Here is a 21,250-nt window from a genome sequence, read left to right on the forward strand (position 1 = left end):
TTTCAAGTAATATTCATATAGTGCTTAGCAGTTTACTGAATTCCTTCCTTATTTATAAGAGTTTTATTTTGTTCTTTGGGGTATTCCAAGCATCTGATTATATCTTTCTAGTATAAATATCTCATTTTTTCCTTCAGTGGATTAAATCTGCTAGTGGTTTATTTTAGAAAAATGTTAATAATATTGGGATCTTTGTCTTTCAGTCTTTGAGAGGAGTGCTTCTAAATTTTCACCATTAAGCATGATGCTTCTTTTTGGCATGATGTATGCATTTTATGATGCTAATAAAGTATTCAGTTTACTTTTATTTTATTAAGAATATTATCAGGAATGTATCTACCTTAGCCCTAAAGCCAGTATCTTATTTTATGGAGAATCATAAGAGGCATTTCCATGAAGATGATTAACAAGGCAACTGTATCCATTATTTCTGTTGCTGTTTAACATTGCAATAGAAGTATTAGCCCATGAAACTAAATTACAGAAATCAATTAGAGGCAAAAGAATGGGTAAGCCAGAAGGAAAACTCTCACTTTGAAGATGATATGATAGTACTTTGGAAAAACTTCAGTTGATGATAAAACTAACTCAAATTGTAAAGTAATTCAGGAAAGTAATAGGATATAAAATTAACATACAAATATCAGTCTTTGTATATACAAATAATAAACAGAGGCTATAATATTAGGACAAACCTTACAGCAACAACAAAGAAAATTAAATACTTGTATAAAATTTAATAAATTTGTGAAACCTGTAAGAGGAAAACCTTAGACACTCCAAAGACACAAAAATAGATTTGAAAAAATGGGAAGATACCTCTTATTCTTAAATTTTGTTACTCAAAATGATATAGATGTCAGTTCTTCCTTAAATTAATTTATATATTTCCTGTAATTCCAGTAGAATGCCACAACTATTTCATGAAATTAGACAAGATAAGAAAATTCACATGGAAAAATAAACATGTAAGAATAGCCAGGAAAACACTGAGAAAGAAAAACTTTGAATAGAACTAGCACTATCAGACATTAAAACATAAATTCTCTGTAATTAAGTAGTGTAGTATTACAATAAAAGAAACAAAAAGGTGAACAGAGAAGAATTACAAAAACAACTGAAAAACAGGTAATAAAGGGTCAGTAAGTACATGAAAGTGTTAGTTGCTCAGTCATGTCTGACTCTTTGTAGCCCCATGGACTGTAGCCTTCCAGGCTCCTCTGTCTGTGGAATTCTCCAGGCAAGAAGACTAGAATGGGTAGCCATTCCCTTCTCCAGGGGATCTCCTAGAGGTTGAACCCAGGTCTCCTGCATTACAGGCAGATTCTTTACCATATGAGCCACTAGGGAAGCCCCAGTAAGTGTATACATATCAATAATTACTTTATATGTCAGTGGACTAAATGCTCTGATCAAAAGACATAGGAGGCTGATTGGATAATAAACAAGACCCATCAATATGCTGCCTACAAAAGACTCTCTCTAAAAGGGGACTGAAAGTGAGGGGTTGGGTTAAGTATTTCATGCAAACAGAAATGACAAGAAAGCAAGAGTAGCAATACTCATTTCAGAAAAAATAAGCTTTATAACAAGGGCCATGATGAAAGACAAAGACAGGCATTATATAATGATAAAAGGTATGATACAAGAAGAGGATATTGCACTTGTTAACATATATGCACCCAATCCAGGAACATCTATATATAAAGCAAATTATAACAGATATAAAGGGAGAAATTGGCAGTAATACGGTAATAGTAGGAGACTTTAACACCCCACTGACATGGGTGGATATGTCATCCAGACAGAAAATCAGTAAGGCAACAGAGATCCTGAAAAAAGAATAGATGAGTTGGATTTGTTATCTACAGGATATTCCATGGGGTGGGGGGGGGGAGGCAGAATACATTTTTTTTAAGTGTACATGGGATGTCTCTAGGACAGATCACATACTAGGTCACAAGACAAACCTTAATTTGTAAGGATAGAAATTCTATCAAGAAGTTTGTTTTTTTTTAATGACAATAGTGTGTAACTAGTATAACTAAAGAAAGAAAAATGGGAAAATAACAAATGGGAAGACTAAACAGCATACTCCTAAAACTTCAAAGAGTACGTGATGAAAATCAAAGAGGAAATCATAAAATACCTCTAGACAAATGAAAATCGAAACACAATTTTCCAGAATCTGTGGGAGGCAGCAAAAAGCAGTTCTAAGAGGGAAGTTGATGCATTTAAAGGCTTCCTCAAGAAATAAGAAAAATTTCAAACAGCCTAATTCACCACCTAAGAGAAATAAAAAAAGAACAAACAAAGCCAAAAGTCAGCAGAAGGAAGGAAATGTAATAATAAAGATCATAGAGAAAATAAAGTTCAAAATATTTGAAAAGATCATTGAATCCAAGAGCTAATTTTTTGAAAAGATAAGCAAAATTGATAAATCTTTAACCGGGTTCACAAAGAAGAGAAGAGATAGGGCCAAAATAAAATAATAAAAGAGGAGAAAGAACAGCTAAAACCATAGAAATAAAATAAGTTGAGTAGGAGGCAGTACTCCTAGATTCATTCTGTGAGTCCTCATAGCAAAGACATTACAAGAAAAGAAAATTACAGGCCAATGTCTTTGATGAATACAAAATGCAGAAATCCTCAGCAAAATATTAGCAAACCAAATACAATAATTCGTAAAAAGGATCATATACCATGATCAAGTTGGATTTATTCCAGGATCACAGCGATGGTTCAGTGAATGCAAATCAATGTGATAACACCACATTAAAGAAAGGAAAGATAAAAATCACAGTATTATCTCCATAGAAACAGAGAAGACATTTGAAAAAAATGAACATTTGTTCAAGGAAAACTCTTACCAAAGTGAGTATAGAGGGAGCAAAACAAATGCCATTTACAGTAAACCCGCAGACACCATAAAGCTGAAAGCCTTCCCATTACATTTAGGAACAAGATAAGAATGGCTATTCTAGCTGTTTCTGTTTGATATGATATTGGAAGTCCTAGCCACAGCAGTAAGACAAGAAAAAGAAAAAGATATTCAAATTGAAGGGAAGAGGTAAAACTGTCACTATTTGTAAATGACATGATACTTGATATAGAGAACCCTAATGTCTCTACCCCAAAACTATTAGAACCAAGAAATGAATTCAGCAAGGTTGCAGAATACAAGGTTAATGTATAGAAATCTGTTCCTTTCCATATAGTAATAATGAAATGTCAGAAAGAGAAAGTAAAAAAAAAAAATTTTGAAATTATCAAGAAAAGTTGTAATTATTAGGAATAAACGTAACCAAGGAAGTGAAAGACATATACTCTGAAAACTATAAGCTGTTGGTAAAGAAATTTGAAGATGATTCAAGAAAATGGAAAGATATATCCCATGCTGGCTTGGATTGGAAGAATTAATACTATGAAAATGGCCATACTACCCAATCTATGCAATCCCTATCAAAATACCCATGACATTTTTCTCAGAATTAGAACAAATAATCCTAAAACTTATATGGAACTGTAGAAGACCCTGGATTTCCAAAGCAGTCTGACAGTCTCTTCAACAAGTGATGTCTGGTGAAACTATATTACCATGTTAAACCAATGAAGTTAGAACACTCCCTCACACCACATACAAAAATAAACTCAAAGTCATTTAAAAATATAACTGTAATACCTGAAACCATAAAATTCCTAGAAGAGAATATATTCAAGACATTTTGTCATAAATCATAGCAGTATTTTCTTGGATCAGTCTCCAAGGCAAAAGAAAGCAAAAATAAACAAGTAGGGCCTAATTAAACTTAAAAGATTTTATACAGCAAAGGAATCTGTCAACAAAACAAAAGCAACCTGGGAGAAAATATTTGCAAATGATACAGCTGAGAATGTAATGTCTGCAGTGTTGGAACAGCTCGTACAACTCAATATCAGAAAAGCAACCAAATCAAAAAAATGGGCAGAAGACATGAACAGACATTTCTCCAAAGAAGATATACAGATGGCTGAAAGACACGCAAAAAGATGTTCAACCTATCTAATTATTAGAGAAATACAAATAAAAATTACAGTGATGTACCACCTCACACCTATAAAAATGGCTATCATCAAAAAGTTTACGGATCACACATGTTGGCGAGTATGTGTAGAAAAGGTACTCTTGTACACTGTTGGTGAGAATGCAAATTAGTGCAGTCACTATGGAAAACACATGGAGGTTCCTTAAAAAACTAAAAATAAAGTTACATCACCATTTAGTAGCTCCGCTCCTGAGCATGTGTCTGGAAAAGACAAACACTTTATTTGAAAAGATACATGCATCCCAGTGTTCATTGTAGCATTATTTACAATAGCCAAGACATGGAAGCCATCCAGGTACCCATCAACAGATGACTGGATTAAGAAGATATGGGAGGGAGGGTGTGTGTGTCTGCACACACGCACACACCACCAGTGGAATATTACTCAGCCATAAAGGACAAAATACTGCTATTTGCAGCAACATGGTTGGACTTAGTATTAAGTGTTTGGTAATGGAAAAATAGTTACTATGATGGGCTTCCCTGGTGTCTTAGACAGAAAGAATATGCCTGCAATGCAGGGGACCTGGGTTCGATCCCTGGGTCAGGAAGATCTCCCAGAGAAAGGAATGGCTTATCCACTCCAGTATTCTTGCCTGAAAATCCCATGGACAGAGGAGCCTGGTGTCCTTGGGGTCACAATGAATCGGACATGACTGAGTGACTTTAACTTACTCAAGATGGAGAAACTCAAGAAACACTATCTTAATCAAGTGATCAAGATTAGCATCACAAGTAATAGGACATAGTGACATTATGTACCCCTTGATATGATACATTTAAGAAGAGTACAAAAATCATTTCTATGGAATTATTGTCAAAAATTTATAACTGAATAACTTATTCAAATGAGAGAATTCTAGACAATCCCTATTTGAGAGGCAGTCTACAAATAACTGGCTACTGTTCTTTAAAAGTATCAAGATCATAATACACACACACAGACCTAGGAATTGTCACAGGTTGAAGGAGACTGGGAAAACTAACAACCAAAAACAGCATGGGCTTATAGATAAGATCCTGGAACAGGAAAGAGACATTAGTGGAAAAACTGGTGAATTTCTAACAATAGTTAATTCATAGCGGTAAATCAATATTATTTTCCTCGTTTTGATAGTTGTGCTATAGTTATGTAAAAAGTTACCATTATAGGAAATGGGGTGATGTATGTTTGGGCATGCTCTGTTATTTTTACTTTTATGTGCTAAAATGAAAATAAAATGTAAAAAAAAAGGATATTATGAAGAATGCCTTTTTTTGAGGGGAGATGGGAAGCATCAGTGGAGATGATCATATGGCATTTTCCTCCATTGAACTAATCAGGAAATTGAATTAACAGGGTTTCTAACATTATACCATTCTTTCATTTTAAGAATGAACACAAAGTCCCATTTTTAATGGATAAAAATTTATATCCCAAAGGGATTTTTACATGTATAGCCAATAAAAGTTACTCTCAAGATTTTTCTCTAACAGTTTTTTATATGTAAAATGTTTAAATTTTATGTTTAGTACATAATCACAAAAATATTTTTAGGATCCCCTTATAGATTTATCCTAATGTAACTTTCATTTTAATTTCTCTGTTATCAGTACAGCAGATTATAATAGATGAATCAAAGAAAAGTGAGTTATGCTGTGAATTGTTTAAATAGTTGTTTTGGATATTTTGAACTGAAATCTCTAGGCTAAAAGTTTTCAGTGAAGGTAGTGTCTACCTCCAGGAAGTGTGAATTTGTAGAGGCATTTTAATGTTCAGTGGTCCCACTGGCCACTCATGTAAGAGAAAATCTTTTTTATACTTATTTGAATCTAGAATTTAATTTTATTTTACTTATAAACCAAAACACTTTTGCATGATACTAGTAATACACCTCATTTTCTAGGTATGATATTATTTTGTAAATTAAAGAATGGTAATATAGTTTGAGTGAACTCCGGGAGTTGGTGGTGGACAGGGAGGCCTGGCGTGCTGCAGTTCATGGGGTCGCAAAGAGTTGGACACAACTGAGCAACTGAACTGAACTGAATATATATTTTGTTTGAAATCTTAAATTTTTTTCACTGTTGGATATTTATCTCATCTATAGTAGTAGTGTTCATGTTATTTGAGTCACCAGTGCACCTGTGTTGAATTGAAGTCAGGATCATGAATGCTGCCAGTTTGTCCCTCCGGTTTGTGACCTGAGAGGAGTCTTAACCCACTGGTTTTAATTAGCCTCACTCTAATTGGCCTAGTTTGGGCTGAGTGGATCATACACTTTGTGTGTAAGTGTGTCTTTGTATACATGTTGCAAGCATGCTTGAGTCATCAGTATATATGTGTTTGTAGTAGGTATTATATAGTGATACTTGACTCATCTAGAAGATAACCCATTTAGCAACTTTAGCTACTTGCAGTTCAGTGGAGAAACTAGAAAGTTAGGCCAAGAGTTCTGGGCAGCTGCATTGTATTAGATGTCTGATAGGCCTACTTCAACTTTTACTTATAGGAGAGCAACTTAATCCCACTTAGATCCAGTTATACACACAGTTTTAGTAAGATTGATTATCATTGATGGGCCTGTGGCAGATGAACAAAACTGGGTAAAAGACTTCAGAGCTCTGCGGCCTGAAGAGGTGCTATTGACCACAAAAAGTGACACTTAACAGTAAGAAAAGAATGAGAAAAAAACAGTCCCTCTAAAATGATGTTGCCATTCTTTCAAAAATTTTCACATTATGCATTAAAAAGTTGAGAAAATTAACACTGTTGGATTAAAAGTGTGGCTAATATTGTGACATTTTCCATTTTCTCCAAATTTAGAAATTTTATGGCAAATTTACTGATTATTAAGTAGATTAGAGGGCCTGGGACAAACTATTAACAAAAGCATGGCATTTGCCTACATTGTAGCAAATAGTGAGATTATTTACAATAATCTCATTGTAGTGAGATTATTCTTTTATGTAAAGTATATAAAGTATTTCCTTTTATATATCAATTCATGCCCAAAAGAATGAGAAAAAATATAGAAGAAAATAACTTGAAAAAAATTTTTTCTGAGGCTATTAGTATTTTAGGTGATAGTCTTATATACCTTGGTTTTACCTGAAGTCATATGTTTATTATTTATTATGCATCTGAACTATGTCAAGCCTTGTGATAGCAAGAATAAGAAGATAGAACTGCTTCCTGTCTTCAAAGTAACACTAGAGTTAAATGGAATGATGGAATAGAGAGAGTGAAATGGTGATGGTTAGTCTTCATTTCTTCACAGTGACCAAAGCTCTGAAAGGGAGGCAGTGTGTTACACTGATTAGGGGCATACATGTTGGAAGAAGGTGAGGAGTTTAATTCCACTGTCATTTTACTAGCTGTGTGCCCGTTATCAATTTCTTCAAATTGTAAAGTGGGGTAATACCTACTTGTGTTTAATGCACTACCATATCAAAACATTTAAGTGCTGTGCCTAGGATGGTACTTTTACTTTTAGGGCTGTGGTTTACAGAAGTTGCTTACTTATTCTCAGACAGAAACTATTTTACTACATATGCAAAACATTGAGTAAAAAACTGAATTAGCAACAAGGTCACAAGTCATAAGTTATTAGCATTAAAGTACTTGTTAACCGTCAAGTATTTAAGTATATTAAGGGTGGTATTTAAAAAGTCAAGGTGAGTCTAATTGACTTCATTGGTCTATAGAGAGTTACTTGTATAATTAGTTTAGAAATGAAGCAACTTAACACTGGTTATAAAGTTTTAAAAAAAAAAGTTAATGTTGAGAATAGCCATACATGGAATAAATGAATTCTTGAATACATTATAGATATCTTTGTATGGTTAAAGACCTGATAATGATAAAGTAGAATCTTAAGGTGGAGTAATCTAGAATAATTTTTAATTCGATGACTCTATTTTATAGCTCAGGGAAAAGCAAATTATTACTTGTATGAAATTACATAACAAAAGTCAGAACTGTTCCTATTGCTTTCATTAAACTTCAGTGAAGTAGCATTAATTGTGCAAATTGAATACCACTAAAAAAGACTCTACTATGTCAGTTAGCCTACCTATCCAAACTTTCATCTTCACAGACCTATGCATTCATTCATTCAACAAATACTGAGTGCCTGCTGTGTTTTATGGCAGGCATCATCTTTGAAGAGTTTTGCTATAAAGGAAGGTAAAAAAAACATCAAGCACATTGATAGTTAAAGTGTTTCACCTTGCAGACCTCTGGGGAGATTGCTATGGATTTAGAAGTTGTGCTCATCTCAGGCAAAATACAGGAATTGATGACATATGGCAAAAAGTTTTTTTCTTCACGGAAGCTAGCAAAAGGAGACAGAAAGGGAATACAAGGTGAGAGAGATGGTTTATCACTATCCTTTCCATTCAAGATGTATTTTTCAAATAACCAGTATATACTCAGGATTGACTCTGTTTGTAGGACTTTGGTAAATGATGGGGAGAAAAATACAAAAGAGCAATAACATGGTCCCTGCTCTCAAGGATCTGACCCTCTTGTGATGGCGAGACTCTTTGGAAATAAGCAACTGCCCTTTCTTCTTTTTGCCTATATAAAGTAGTTTTCTAAAGGATTTTTCAGTACACAGGGATCTATACCATAATTCTTCTCTCTTTTTTTAAAAAATTATTTGCTATGAAACTTTTCAAATATTTACAAAAGTAGAGAAAATAGTGGAATGAACCCCACCCTCCAAACTCAGCCAGCAGATTCAACAATCATCACTGTTTTGTAATACTTACTTCGTTAAGATCTCTTTTTTCATTTCTTTCCTTTTCTTTTTTCCTTTTCCACCTTTCTTACTCTTTCTTTTCCTTCCCCCTCTTTTTTTTTTTTTTTAGTCATTCAGGGTCTTAGTTCCCTGACCAGGGATCAAACCCAGGCCCTCAGAGTGAAAGTGCAAAGTCCTAACCATTGGACCACCAGGGAATTCCCTTTTTTGTTTCTTCTCTTTTTTTCCCAAAGTTTAAAAAAATATATGATGTACATTGGTATGCTAAACACGTCTGTATTATAACATTATTTTTAATGCCTCTAAGTATTTCATCATATATATGCACTATAGAAACCAATTCTCTACTGATGGGAATTTTCATTATTATTCATTATTATTATAGATTATTTTTTATGAATAGTTCTTCCTGGAATATATTTACATGCTTATATCTTTATATCTTATATCCTTCTATATTTTTGACATCTTTATGCATACATCTTTCTTACATGTGGCATTCTCTTGGAATGGAATTTCCTGGAAATGAGATTGCTGAAGCAAAGAGTATGCACCTTTTACAGATTGCTATATAGTACCAAACTGATTTTCAGAAATATTGTTGTTAATTCTTATTTCCATTAACAGTATGCTTGTTTATTTTTGCTGATCTGAGTTTTGTCAGTCTATTAATTTTTCCAGTTTCCTGGTGTTGTAGATTTTAAAAGATTTTTTACGTGCATTTAAAACTTACTGGGGGACTTCCCTGCCAGTCCAGTGGTTAAGACTCTGTGCTTCCAGTGCAGAGGGCATGGGTTCCATCCCTGGTTGGGGAATTAAAATCCCACATGGTGTATGACATGACCAAGAAAAGAAGAAGAAGAAAAATTAATGAGGCTGAGCGTGTTTATTCTTATATTGAACCATTTGTATTTCTTCTTTTGTGAGTTCAGGCTACTCTTTTATAAGCATCACTTTCAATTTTTATTTATTCAGAAACCATAATATCATTATTTTCAAGGCCCTTCATAATTTGGTCCTAAGTTCTGTTTCCAACTTAATACTGTCCAATAAGAGTCATCCTACCCACTAAGAAATAATTACTGATTCATATACTTCATTCTGTTCATTTTTTTCTTGGATTCATGCTTTTAAGTATCGTTTTACTATTCTTTTCTTCCTATTCAAATCCTTCAGAATTCTTAAAGCCCATCTTGCAGTAGTCTCTCTAAATACTCTAGCCTTCATCCGTTTTCTCTTATTTGAATTCCCACTGTAGCTATTGTTTCTACAACTTGATTTAGTAGCAGATTATAGGCTGCTTTATGTTATTTATCAAGCACTGTGTTGAGTCCATAAGTATATAGCTGGACAGAGCACAGTCTATCCTTGTGAAGTTTATAGTGTAGTAATAGTGTGTTTATTTCCACTTCTTTGCTTTATTGTAACTGAACTTTTCATATACCTCTGTTATGTATGAAGAATACATACATTTTTAGATATACTATAGTTGCATAACCCCAACTATATTGTGAGAGTATTGTGCATATAAACCATGTTTTATCTTCTCTATTTCTTACAACACTTAACTAATTTCTGAGCACACAGCCATTACTAAGTATATACTTGCTCTCTAATATAGTATCAAAAGTCATAGGCTTGGAGTAACGTACCTGACCTGATACTACAGCTCAAGATCTTATGAACTGTATAATATTTGAAAGTAACTTAGCCTCTCTAAGCGTATTTGCTCATATGTTAAATACCTGTTTCATAAGGTTGTCATGGGTTAAATGACATATTGGTATTAATCAGATAATGTATGTAAAGGATTTAGCACAATGTTTGGTACAGCATAGATTCTTATTAAAAGATATTAGTTATTGTAATAATTTGTTTAACCTTTCAAGCTAGAAAGTGCTTCAGTAACCTTTCTTTTTTTTCCTCAGTAACCTGTTATAACCCTAACTCCTGTCATCTAAGCAGTTACCAAATTCTGCTCAATTTACTTCAGTTATCTTGTCATTGTAGCCTCTCCTTTATTTTATTTATTTATTCATTTATTTTTTTGGTTGTACCACATGGCTTGCAGGATCTTGGTTTCTTGATTAGGAACCAAACCCAGGCCCTTAGCAGTGAACGGCTGAGTCATAACCATTGTACCACCTAGCCTCCCTAGCCTCTCCTTTTAATCCTCACTGAAACCCATAATAAGAAATACATTTTTTATTGTAACTTAGTATGTTCTTTGTTTATTTACTCATATCTGAAACAAAATTATATGAAATAATATTCATTGTTATTGTATGTGAAGCACTTTGATATTTTTGTTGTAGTTCTGTTCTATATTATTTTAAAAAGAAAAGCTGGTCACAGTCATTAAAACATTTCACAACAAACAGGTTGAAACACACAACTCTAGATTTTTTAGAGTCTGCAGAATTTGGACTACTCCAGAGCTAGATTATGTTCAAGTGTAAATTTTCAGTGAAATAGAAAACAGATGATTATAGAAAATAGAGCTTATTTTAGAAAACAGAGCTTATTCTCATTGCACTTTCTTATTCATTATAAGTTATATATAGTTAGATTTACCTGTTCTCTGTTGAAAGTGGGAGTGTTCTGTTGTGCATATTCCAGAGCCGGTATAGAATGAAATTACTCAGCAATTGGGTCAGAGCTCCCCACCTTGGCAGAAATTTCTCAACCACGTCATATATCTATTGCTTGTCTTAGGACAGAACTGACATACATGGACTTTAAAGTCATTAGCATAATTCTCAAAGAGGGAGGGACCTGAAAACTTTTATTGCAGAAGTTTTTTTTAACATTTTAAGAAGTAGAAACAGTGGTATAATGAATCTCCATTCCCAAATTCAGCTTCAGTAATTAGCAACATTAAGTCAGTTCTAAGAGGAATTTTTAGCAAAGAACTTGTAAGGCACATATAATTCCCTTTCCTTAATACAGATAGCTGATCTATTTTAAGAAGAAGAGAGATATCAGCCTTAGTGTACCTTGTGTAGGTAATCACAACCTATTCATTTTGATACCTGCAAGGAGAGTAAAAATATATGATGCAGAGGAGCAGTGATGGAGTGGGGTGGATTTTCCTGAGACCCAACCAGAACGTTAACACCCTGATCATCTTACTTAGAATCTTTCAACAGCCTTGTTTGTCAGTCTCCCTACTACCACTCAGTACTACCTACCTTGCTGATCAGTTAGACTGATCCTTTAAAAATGACTTGGTGGGGGAATAGAAGTTCATTACATTTATCTTCTGTTTAAAACCTTTCATACCTATAGAATGGGTTTCCCTGGTGCCTCAGGAGTAAAGAATCTGCCTGGCAATTCAGGAGACACAGGTTCATTCCCTGGATGGGAAAGATCCCCTGGAGAAGGAAATGGCAATTCACTCCAATATTCTTGCCTGAAAAATCCCATAGACAGAGGCTCCTGGTGGGCTACAGTCCAAGGGGTTGCAAAAGAGTCAGACACAGCTTAGCAACTAAGCAGCAACAACAACCTTTGAAGTCCCAAACCTTAGATCTTTATTCGTAATCTCGCTCCAGTCTACCTTTCTAGCTTTCTCTCCTATTATCTCTTCACTGCCATAGTCAGTTTCATATTCTTAGAATAACCAATCCATTTTAAGACCTGTATTCACTTTTCAAGATCCAATTTAAATTTCATCAGGTGGATGAGACCTTTTTAACTACCCAGAAAAAATGATAGTTCCTTTGTTTGTATGTGTGTGTTTTGCCACTTAACTTAGTTTATTTATTAAAGTTTGCCCTTTATAAGATAGTGATCTTCTCCAGATCTGAGGTTATAGCTTTCTTTTCTTGGTATTCTAACACTTCTTTGGTGCCCACAGCAGTAATACCTACTATGAGTTGAACTGAATGTTCATACTTTTAGAATTTTAGCATCTAACTCCAACACAGGTTCTCTCCAGATAAGAGTTCATTGAAGTTTGTTTGTTTTTTTTTTAATTTGATTTTGTAGATTAAAAATTTTTTTCCTTCCCTCACTGGGGACTTTTACTGAAATTTCTATAGAGAACCTGAGTTCCTAGGCTTTTCCTTATGGGGGAGTATATTTGGTAAACAAATATCTATCTTCATCAACCCTCTAATAAAGGTAAGTAAAGTCTACTTTCAGTATACTTAGTTTTTTGCTGTTGTTGTACAATGTGGTTTTATGGAACTGTAAAGCAAAATAGAGTGGAGTAGATTTGTGCTTTATTTGTGCTTATAATAGCCTTGACCAATTTTTGATATATTTCAGCTCATGGAATGCTGTGTAAATGCCCTGGTGACATCCTTTAAAGAGACTATCTTAGCAGAGTGCCAAGGCATGATCAAGCGAAATGAAACTGAAAGTAGGTAAAACAGTACATAAAGTTATACTTTTTTAATAGGATATCTTTGAAGCACATCGCTTTTAATACATTACTGTTAGATCATTCTTTTATACATAGGTATTTTCATTATGGCAAACTATGTAAAGAAAAGGATAAAAATATTTAGCATAGTTAGAAATGCTGTAAAGAAGATTATGAACTTGTATTTTAAGGATTTTTTTCTCCTTGGGTATCAGTATGTTTGTATGTGCTCATGTACATTTCAATTTGTTCTCAAAAGTCAGACTCTGCTTTTAAAGGCTAATTTAAATGATAAATGTACAGTATAGGATAGAACTAGGTAATTTGACTTTGGTGTGGAACTTTATGACTAATATTTTTAGAAAGCAATAAAACTCCCTGTGTTGGTAATCTTGATCCCTCTCCCCCATAAAGTTATATTTGGGAAAGTAGAAAGTATATTAATACCAAAAGAAATACATACCAAAAAGAAAAATTAACCCATATCCTTACTGCTCAGAGACAACCACTTTTCACATTTTGATGTATTGCTCTCTAGATTTCATGTTATAAAATTGCAAGGTCCTATCTAATCTCTAGTTGTGTTTCAAGTGTGTATTTCAGTTCACTTAAATCTATACATTCTTCAGAAGTATTTTTGTAGTAAAAGCAAGTTTCTCACTTGGTACAAATGAAATATTTGAATTTCTGTATGCCAAACTAAGTAGAGTCCACTGATCCAAGGTGGGGGTTAACAGGAGAAAATTTTGTAAACTGAAAAATGCTTTATGAATACAGTTTTATATTATCTTATCACTCTGAATAATCTAAGGACATGATTATTTTACCCCTTGATGTTGCTGTGTATCGTGTTTAATATTACATCTAGCTTATGAAATGTACTTATCTTCTGTGTAAACTTTTGTGTTTCTTAGAATAAATATTTTCCATTTTATTGAAAGTCAGATGACTCACCTTTTAAGAGGAGTTGGGTTTTACAGTATGTGATCACTTTATTTAGAGTTTCTTTTAAAAATAATTTGTGTCAGACTGAGAAGGTAGGTCAGGCAGTTATAGTATTATGCTTATGCTTATTATAACAACTCCTAAACTAATTGTACTCGCAGAATACTGTTAAAGCTGTCAACTTCCAACTAATATTTCCCCACACTCTTATTATCATAGGCTTTCTAGATCCATGATACAAATCAAAGAGAAAATCTATTCTGATGGATGAAATGATTACATGAGTATGTCCTATCCTTTCAGAATTACATTTAATGTTTTCATTGATGGACAAAGTTCCTAATGGGATAGAACCAATGTTAAAAGACTTGGAGGAGCATATCATCAGTGCGGGCCTGGCAGATATGGTAGCAGCTGCTGAAACTATTACTACTGTAAGTTTTCCTCAATGACAATAATAGGTATATATCAAGGTTAATTTGTAAATGCAGGATCAGGTATTTAAACTAGTAATTGATGGCAAAACAGTGATGTTGGAACACCTTTCTTAAGAAAAAATTATTTCAGAAAATTTTCCAAATTTTAAAGCTATAATGATTTATTAAAATTATGTTTATATTTTCTTATTTTTTGTGTATTAGTCTCTTTTTTAAAACTCATCTTAATATAAAACACTTTATTTTTTAGGACTCTGAGAAGTATGTTGAGCAGTTACTTACACTATTTAACAGATTCAGTAAACTTGTCAAAGAAGCTTTTCAAGATGACCCACGATTTCTTACTGCAAGAGACAAGGTAATATTCCTGTATGTTAACACTATTGTCATAATTTAATTGTAGTAAGAAACTTGCATCATTATGCTATTAAACTACAAAGTAAAAAACCTAGCAACTCTTATTTTTCAACAGTGGAGGGCAACCGTATTACATATGATTTCTTATATGCTTTTGTAAGGATTGGGTATGGTTGTGGACCAGAATTTAGCTAGAAATTAGCTCTCTTCCTCATTTTTTCAAGAATGTTTTCCTCTTTAGAATATTACTGATTATTGAATTCCTACTCATCCTTCCTTAAGACTCAGTTCAAAGTATACTTCTCTTGGAATTTCCTTGATACTCTGCCTCTTCCAACATCCTGTCCCAAGCAGAGTTGATTTCTTTGTCCTATTTCCTTTCCTACGGCTCTTATGAGAGTTATATCACATTTATCCCTGTTTTCCATACCTTATTTCCCATCATTATAGTCTAGGATAATGATAATGAAACATAATATTATCCTTAAAGTTGTATCTTTTTCAATGTCATAAACCTATCACTAGAAATTACCATTAGTTTTTCCACTCTTAAACTACCTTTCCTTACTTCCCAAGTGAAATATTTTTCTCGACTCTAAAAAGACAATCAGCTTTCTCCATAGTAGCTTTCTCCACTATGTTTAGATAGATAAATGGATAGAAAGGTACATAGGTAAATAAAATATGAAAGGGATTTAAGGGAGTATGGAGGTAATAAGGTGGTTTGAAATATTAAATTGAATGGCCTGCAAAGGCTTTATTGAGGTGACATTCAGATTAAGATTGAAGTTGATTAAGAAATAAGTCACCTGGCTTTCTGAGGGAATAATGCTTTAGCCAGAAGGGACAGCACTTGTAAAGACTCTAAGGCAAGACTATGCCTGTCATGTTCCAGAACCAGAGAAGAAAGAGATCATTGTGGCCAGAGTGGATCGAGTGAGGGGGAGAATAGTAAGAAATCAGAAATGGGTAGTCAGGGATAACAGGAGACCAGATGATCATAAGACTGTGAGAGCCATGGTAAGGAGTTTTATTTCTACTCTGAGTAGTGTAGAGACTCATAGAAAGATCTTAAACTAAATGACAGGATCTGACTTAATGTTTTATCAGAATCACCTGTCTTGCTACAAAAAGAATAGGCTGAAGGAAGCAAGGGAGGAAGCAAGATTATGGGTTAAGAACCTATTTAAGTAATTCAGTTAAGTAATGATGGAAGCGCAGCCCGGAAGGATAGTAGGTGGAGGTAGTCAAAAGTTGTTGGATTTTTAATGTGTTGTGAAAATAGAGTATATAGGACTTGATACTGGAATCAGATGTGGAATGTGATAGAAAGAGATCAGTCAAGGATGACACTCAGATTTTCTGATCAGTTAAAAGTATATGCTTGCTGAGGTGAGGGAAGATGAAGACTTTGAAAGAAGCAGGTTTCCGGGGAGATGGTTAAAGAGAGACTAGGAACTCGGTTCTGGACAAAGTTAACTTTGAAATGTTTATTAAACATCCATATGGCAACATCAGATCTGGAACTTAATGGAGGGGGTGGGCCTGCAAAAATAAAATTGGGACCTTCAGCATATAGATGGTTTTTAAAGCTCTGACACTTCAAATTAAGAGTGAGGGTAGCAAAGAGAAGAAACCCAATAGGAACCATCTTTCCTGAGGAGAGAGGAGAATGCTGTGCTAGAAAACAAGTGGGAAACACTCTTTGCAGGAGGAGGGCATGGTTTGCTGTTTTCAAATCCTGCTGACGGGTCAGGTAAGATAAGGATCTAACCGACTGTGGTCTTCAGCTACGTGGAGGTTGTGAGTGACTGACAAGAATGATTGATTGGAGTAGAAGTGTTGAAAGCCTGATTAAAACAGTTTCAAATAAGAATGGTAGTAGTGAAATTAGTGACAGTGAGTTAGATCATTCTTCTAGAAGTTTAGCTTAATGAGAGAGAAATATGGGGCGGTAGCTGAAGGTGGACAAAGCCAAGCGAGAATCTTTAAGATTTAAAATAATATATATGCATACTGAGGCTATAAAAATAATGGAGAAAGGGAAAATTGATGATGCTGGAGAAAAGAGGAGGGAATTCTGATTACTTTGGTTTTCTCAGTGAAATAGGAGGTCCATATCATCAGCTGAGAATATGCATGAGGGAGGAAATACTGGAGATTTGAAGAAAAAGGAGGTGATATGAAAATATTTTGTAGGAGACTGTGGACAAGAGATAATGTTATGGTTATCAGGCCGTATTAAGACCTCACTTGAGAATAATGATAATCATAACATGACAAGAGCATGTTGAAATCCTTCACTTGAAAAATTCTATCAGGCCAGGTGCATCATTAAAAAAAAGCTAATTTGATTTTTTTAGAATTACAATAATTCCTCTGACTGTATTTTAAGTATTAAAACTAATGTTCATATCTTATTTTATATTATTTTCAGGCATATAAAGCAGTTGTTAATGATGCTACCATATTTAAACTTGAATTACCTTTGAAGCAGAAGGGGTAAGTGTTTTAAATCATGTTTATAATTGCATTTTACAGAGTGTGTTATATGTTATTGGACATGCATATGCAAAGTGCCCTATTTCCCTAACCCTATGAGCTTTATTTTTTGTTTTTTTAACTGTTATGGTTTTGCTGCCTTTGATTATTAAAAATTCTATCTTTATTTTAAATTTTATATTATTTCCTCTTGTGACCAAAGAATGTTAACCTTATTTTTTTAAGTTAAAAAAGTTTTGTTCTTTCAGATTCTTTGCTCGTTTTTTCTTCCTCATCATTCACCAGTTATTTTATAATGTATAAAAGCATAGAATAGGACTCTCTTCACCATGATGATTAAAAAAAGAGAAATTGGAACTAGTCCAGTGGCTAAGCATCCACACTTCCAATGCAGGGGACTCAGGTTTGATCCCCTGGTTAGGGAGCTAGATCCCACATGCTGAAACTGAGAGTTGGTATGCCACAACTAAAGATCCTGCATGCTGCAACTAAGACCTGGCACATCCAAATAAATACGTAAATTTTTTCCAAAGGGATATAAATTTTAATGTAAATGTTTATGTTACTATTTTTTTAAACTCATTGTTGGTGAGTTCTCATCTCAAGTAAGATGGATTTATTCATGCTAACAACTATTATAAAAAATCTGAAAATGAAAATGTAATCATCTATTCATTAATCTAAGCTAGTTATAGTATCTTTAGAGTAGTACTAAGTAGCACTAAAAGTTAATTTGAAAAATGATCTTTTGTAATTTTAAATAAATTATACATAACGTTAATATACTTGAAAATAGGGCTTTGTTTTTTGTTTTGTTTAAATCATTTTCATTTTGTCTTTTTTAAACCATATAAGTTATTTAAGTACTAGTACAGTGGAAGACACCTGGGTCATACACTTTTATAGTAATTGGCATTGTTTAGAAGGGCATTTGTTGTGTTCTCTTTATAAATATGAAACGTATAACCCTGCATCTTGGAGATTTCTTCATATAAATACATAAAGGTCTTCCTTATTCTCCCGTTTCCACCTTTTTTCAATGAAAATATTCAGACTTAAGAGTAAAGTCACCTCTGTTGCTTTATTAAATAATGTATCTCCCTGTATATCCATCAGTTAACTTTTTAAGTACATTTCAAAAGAAGTTGCAAGCATCAGTAACCATTACTCCCTAAACATTTTATCATGCAGTCATTAATTGAATATTGTGTTTGCTTTGAGATAAAATTGACCTACAGTCATATCTATAAATCTTATGTTTTTAATTTTGTGAGATCTGACAAATGCCTACATCCCTATTAAAATAAACATTATTTTCATCATCCTTGAGAGATACTTCATGTCCATTCCCAATCAGTCCCACCCTTATCCCCACCTTCTTCCAGAAGGCAACTGTTGTTCTGATTATTTCAACATAGGTTAGGTTTGCCTGATCTAGGACTACATAGAAATTGAATTCATAAAATAGTGTATTATTTGTGTAAAACTTTTTTTCAACTCACCATAGTGTTTTTAAGATTTATCCATGTTTTTGTAAGTCACAGTGGTTTGTTTCCCAAAGTGGTTGTACTATTTTACACTCACACTAGCATGATTTTTTCATATATTTCCCACCAGTTTTTCATGTATTTTTTTGGTATTCTTATATTTTTGGGGAATGAGGATTAAATGGTATTCTCATACATCCAGAATCGACTGGATGTATGTTCCGTTATCTCAGTACAGTTTTGTTTTATTAACTGCGCTGGGTCTCAGTTACGGCCTAGGGACCTTGTGTTGCAGCACACAGCCTCCAGTTGTGTGTGGGCTGCAGGGCGCACAGCCTGCAGTAGTTGCGGCCGTGGGCTTAGGTGCTCCGAGGCTTGTGGGACCTTCGTTCCCTGACCAAGGATCAGACCCAGGTCCCCTGCATCACAAGGCAGATTCTTAACAACTGGGCCACCAGGGAAGTCCCCTAAGTATATTTTTGATTCCCATTTCCCTCATGACTATTGATATTGAACAGTTTTTCATGTATTTTTGGGGTATTCTTACATTTTTCTTTATAAAGTGTTCAGATTTTTTGCCTGTTTATTAGTGAGCTGTGAGTTCTTACATATTCTGTATATTGGTCCTTTGTTATATGTGTGCTTTTCTTTTGTGGATTTTGCTATGTTTTATCGAGGAAACCTCTGTCTACATCTACCACTAGGACAAGAAGATAATCTTCTGTTTTCTTTTAGAAGCTTTGTAATTTGTAGCTTTCACATTTAAGTCTAAGAGCCACGTTAAATTGATATTTGTATATAGTGTAAGTTAGGGGTTAAGTTTAATTTTTTTCTTTTCTGTATGGTGGCCAGTGGTTTCATCACCATTTATTGGAAATATTTTCCATTCCCCACTGCATTGTTTTGGTGCCTTTTATGAAGAATCAAGTGACTTAAAAATATGTATGTTTTTCTGGACTTTCTATTCTATTCCAGTGAATTAACTGAATATCCTTAGGCCATTTCAAATAGTTATGATTAATAAAGTTCTGCAAAAAGTTTAAGTCAGCTGGTATAACTTTGTTCTTGTTTTTTTCTTGAGTGCTTTTGATACTCTAGTATTTTGCTAGTATATAAAAATATGGTTGTTTTTTATAAATTGGTCTTATATTGTTACCTTGTTAAAGTTATTAGTTCTAGTAGTTCTTTTATAGATTTCCTAAAATTTTCTATGTAAAAAATCATGTAATCTCCAAATAAAAGAGTTATTTCTTTTTATGGTTTGACCCACTGGATAGGATCATAAGTACAGAGGGATGGTATGGGGAGGGAGGTGGGAGGAGGGTTCAGGATGGGGAACACATGTATACCTGTGGCGGATTCATTTTGATATATGGCAAAACCAGTACAATATTGTAAAGTTAAAAAATAAAATTAAATTAAAAAAAGAAACAGTGAGAGTGGGCGTCCTTACCTTTTTCTGCAAGCTTTGAGGAAAAGCCTTAATATTTTGTCTCTAAGAACAAAGTTAGGTAAGGATTTTTCATAGGGTTGCTTTTTATTCGTAATTTGCTGGAAAGTTTGATGATGAATGGGTGTTGATTTACTATATGCTTTTCCTGTGTCAAATGACCATAAGGTTTTTCTTGCTTATTCTTTTTTCTTTTAAGTATTTTAATTTATTTGGCTGTGTCAGGTCTTAGTTGCAGCATGTGAGATCTTTCACTGCAGTGTGTGGGCTCAGTAGTTGCAGCACGTAGGCTTAGTTCCCCATAGCATGTGGGATCTTAGATCCCCAACCAGAGGTCGAACCGGAGTCCCCTGCATTGGAAGGGAGATCTTAACCACTGGACTGCCGGGGAAGTCTCTTTCCTTCCTCTTTTGATGTGGTGACATACACTGATGGGTGTTGGATTGCTGAGGATTGTTGAAGAGAGATGTATTTGAAGGAATTGGCTTATGTAATTGTGTTGTCTTGTGCTTAGTCACTCAGTCATGACCAACTCTTTGCAATGCCATGGACTGCAGCTCGCCAGGCTCCTGTGTCAATGGGGATTCTCCAGGCAAAAATACTGGAGTGGGTTGCCTTGCCTTCCTCCAGGCATCTTCCCAACCCAGGGATCAAACCCAGTTCTCCCACATTGCAGGCGGATTCTTTATCATTTGAACCACCAGGGAAGCCCCTCAGTACTGTGTAATTGTAAAAGTAAAGTATTAGTTGCTCAGTCGTGTCTGACTCTTTGAGACACCATGGACTGTAGCCCACCAGGCTCCTCCATCCATGGGATTTTCCAGGCAAGAATACTGGAGTGGGTCACCATTTCCTTCTCCAGGGGATCTTCCT

At 34.2% G+C, this 21,250-nt stretch overlaps 1 protein-coding gene across 3 annotated transcripts in view; it reads left to right on the plus strand.

Annotated features, from left to right (window-relative positions):
- The window catches only part of CUL5 (cullin 5), a 130,241-nt gene that overhangs the window by 74,821 nt on the left and 34,170 nt on the right, over positions 1-21,250 (plus strand). For all 3 annotated transcript variants that reach the window (XM_010862833.1, XM_010862831.1, XM_010862830.1), the window contains 4 exons: positions 13,103-13,196; positions 14,448-14,578; positions 14,832-14,939; positions 17,376-17,440. In XM_010862833.1, coding sequence (XP_010861135.1) covers positions 13,103-13,196; positions 14,448-14,578; positions 14,832-14,939; positions 17,376-17,440 — 398 coding nt within the window. The remainder of the gene's footprint in view (positions 1-13,102; positions 13,197-14,447; positions 14,579-14,831; positions 14,940-17,375; positions 17,441-21,250) is intronic.

Source organism: Bison bison, unplaced genomic scaffold (assembly GCF_000754665.1).
Source record: "Bison bison bison isolate TAMUID 2011002044 unplaced genomic scaffold, Bison_UMD1.0 scf7180017864485, whole genome shotgun sequence".
Lineage (NCBI taxonomy): Eukaryota > Metazoa > Chordata > Mammalia > Artiodactyla > Bovidae > Bison > Bison bison.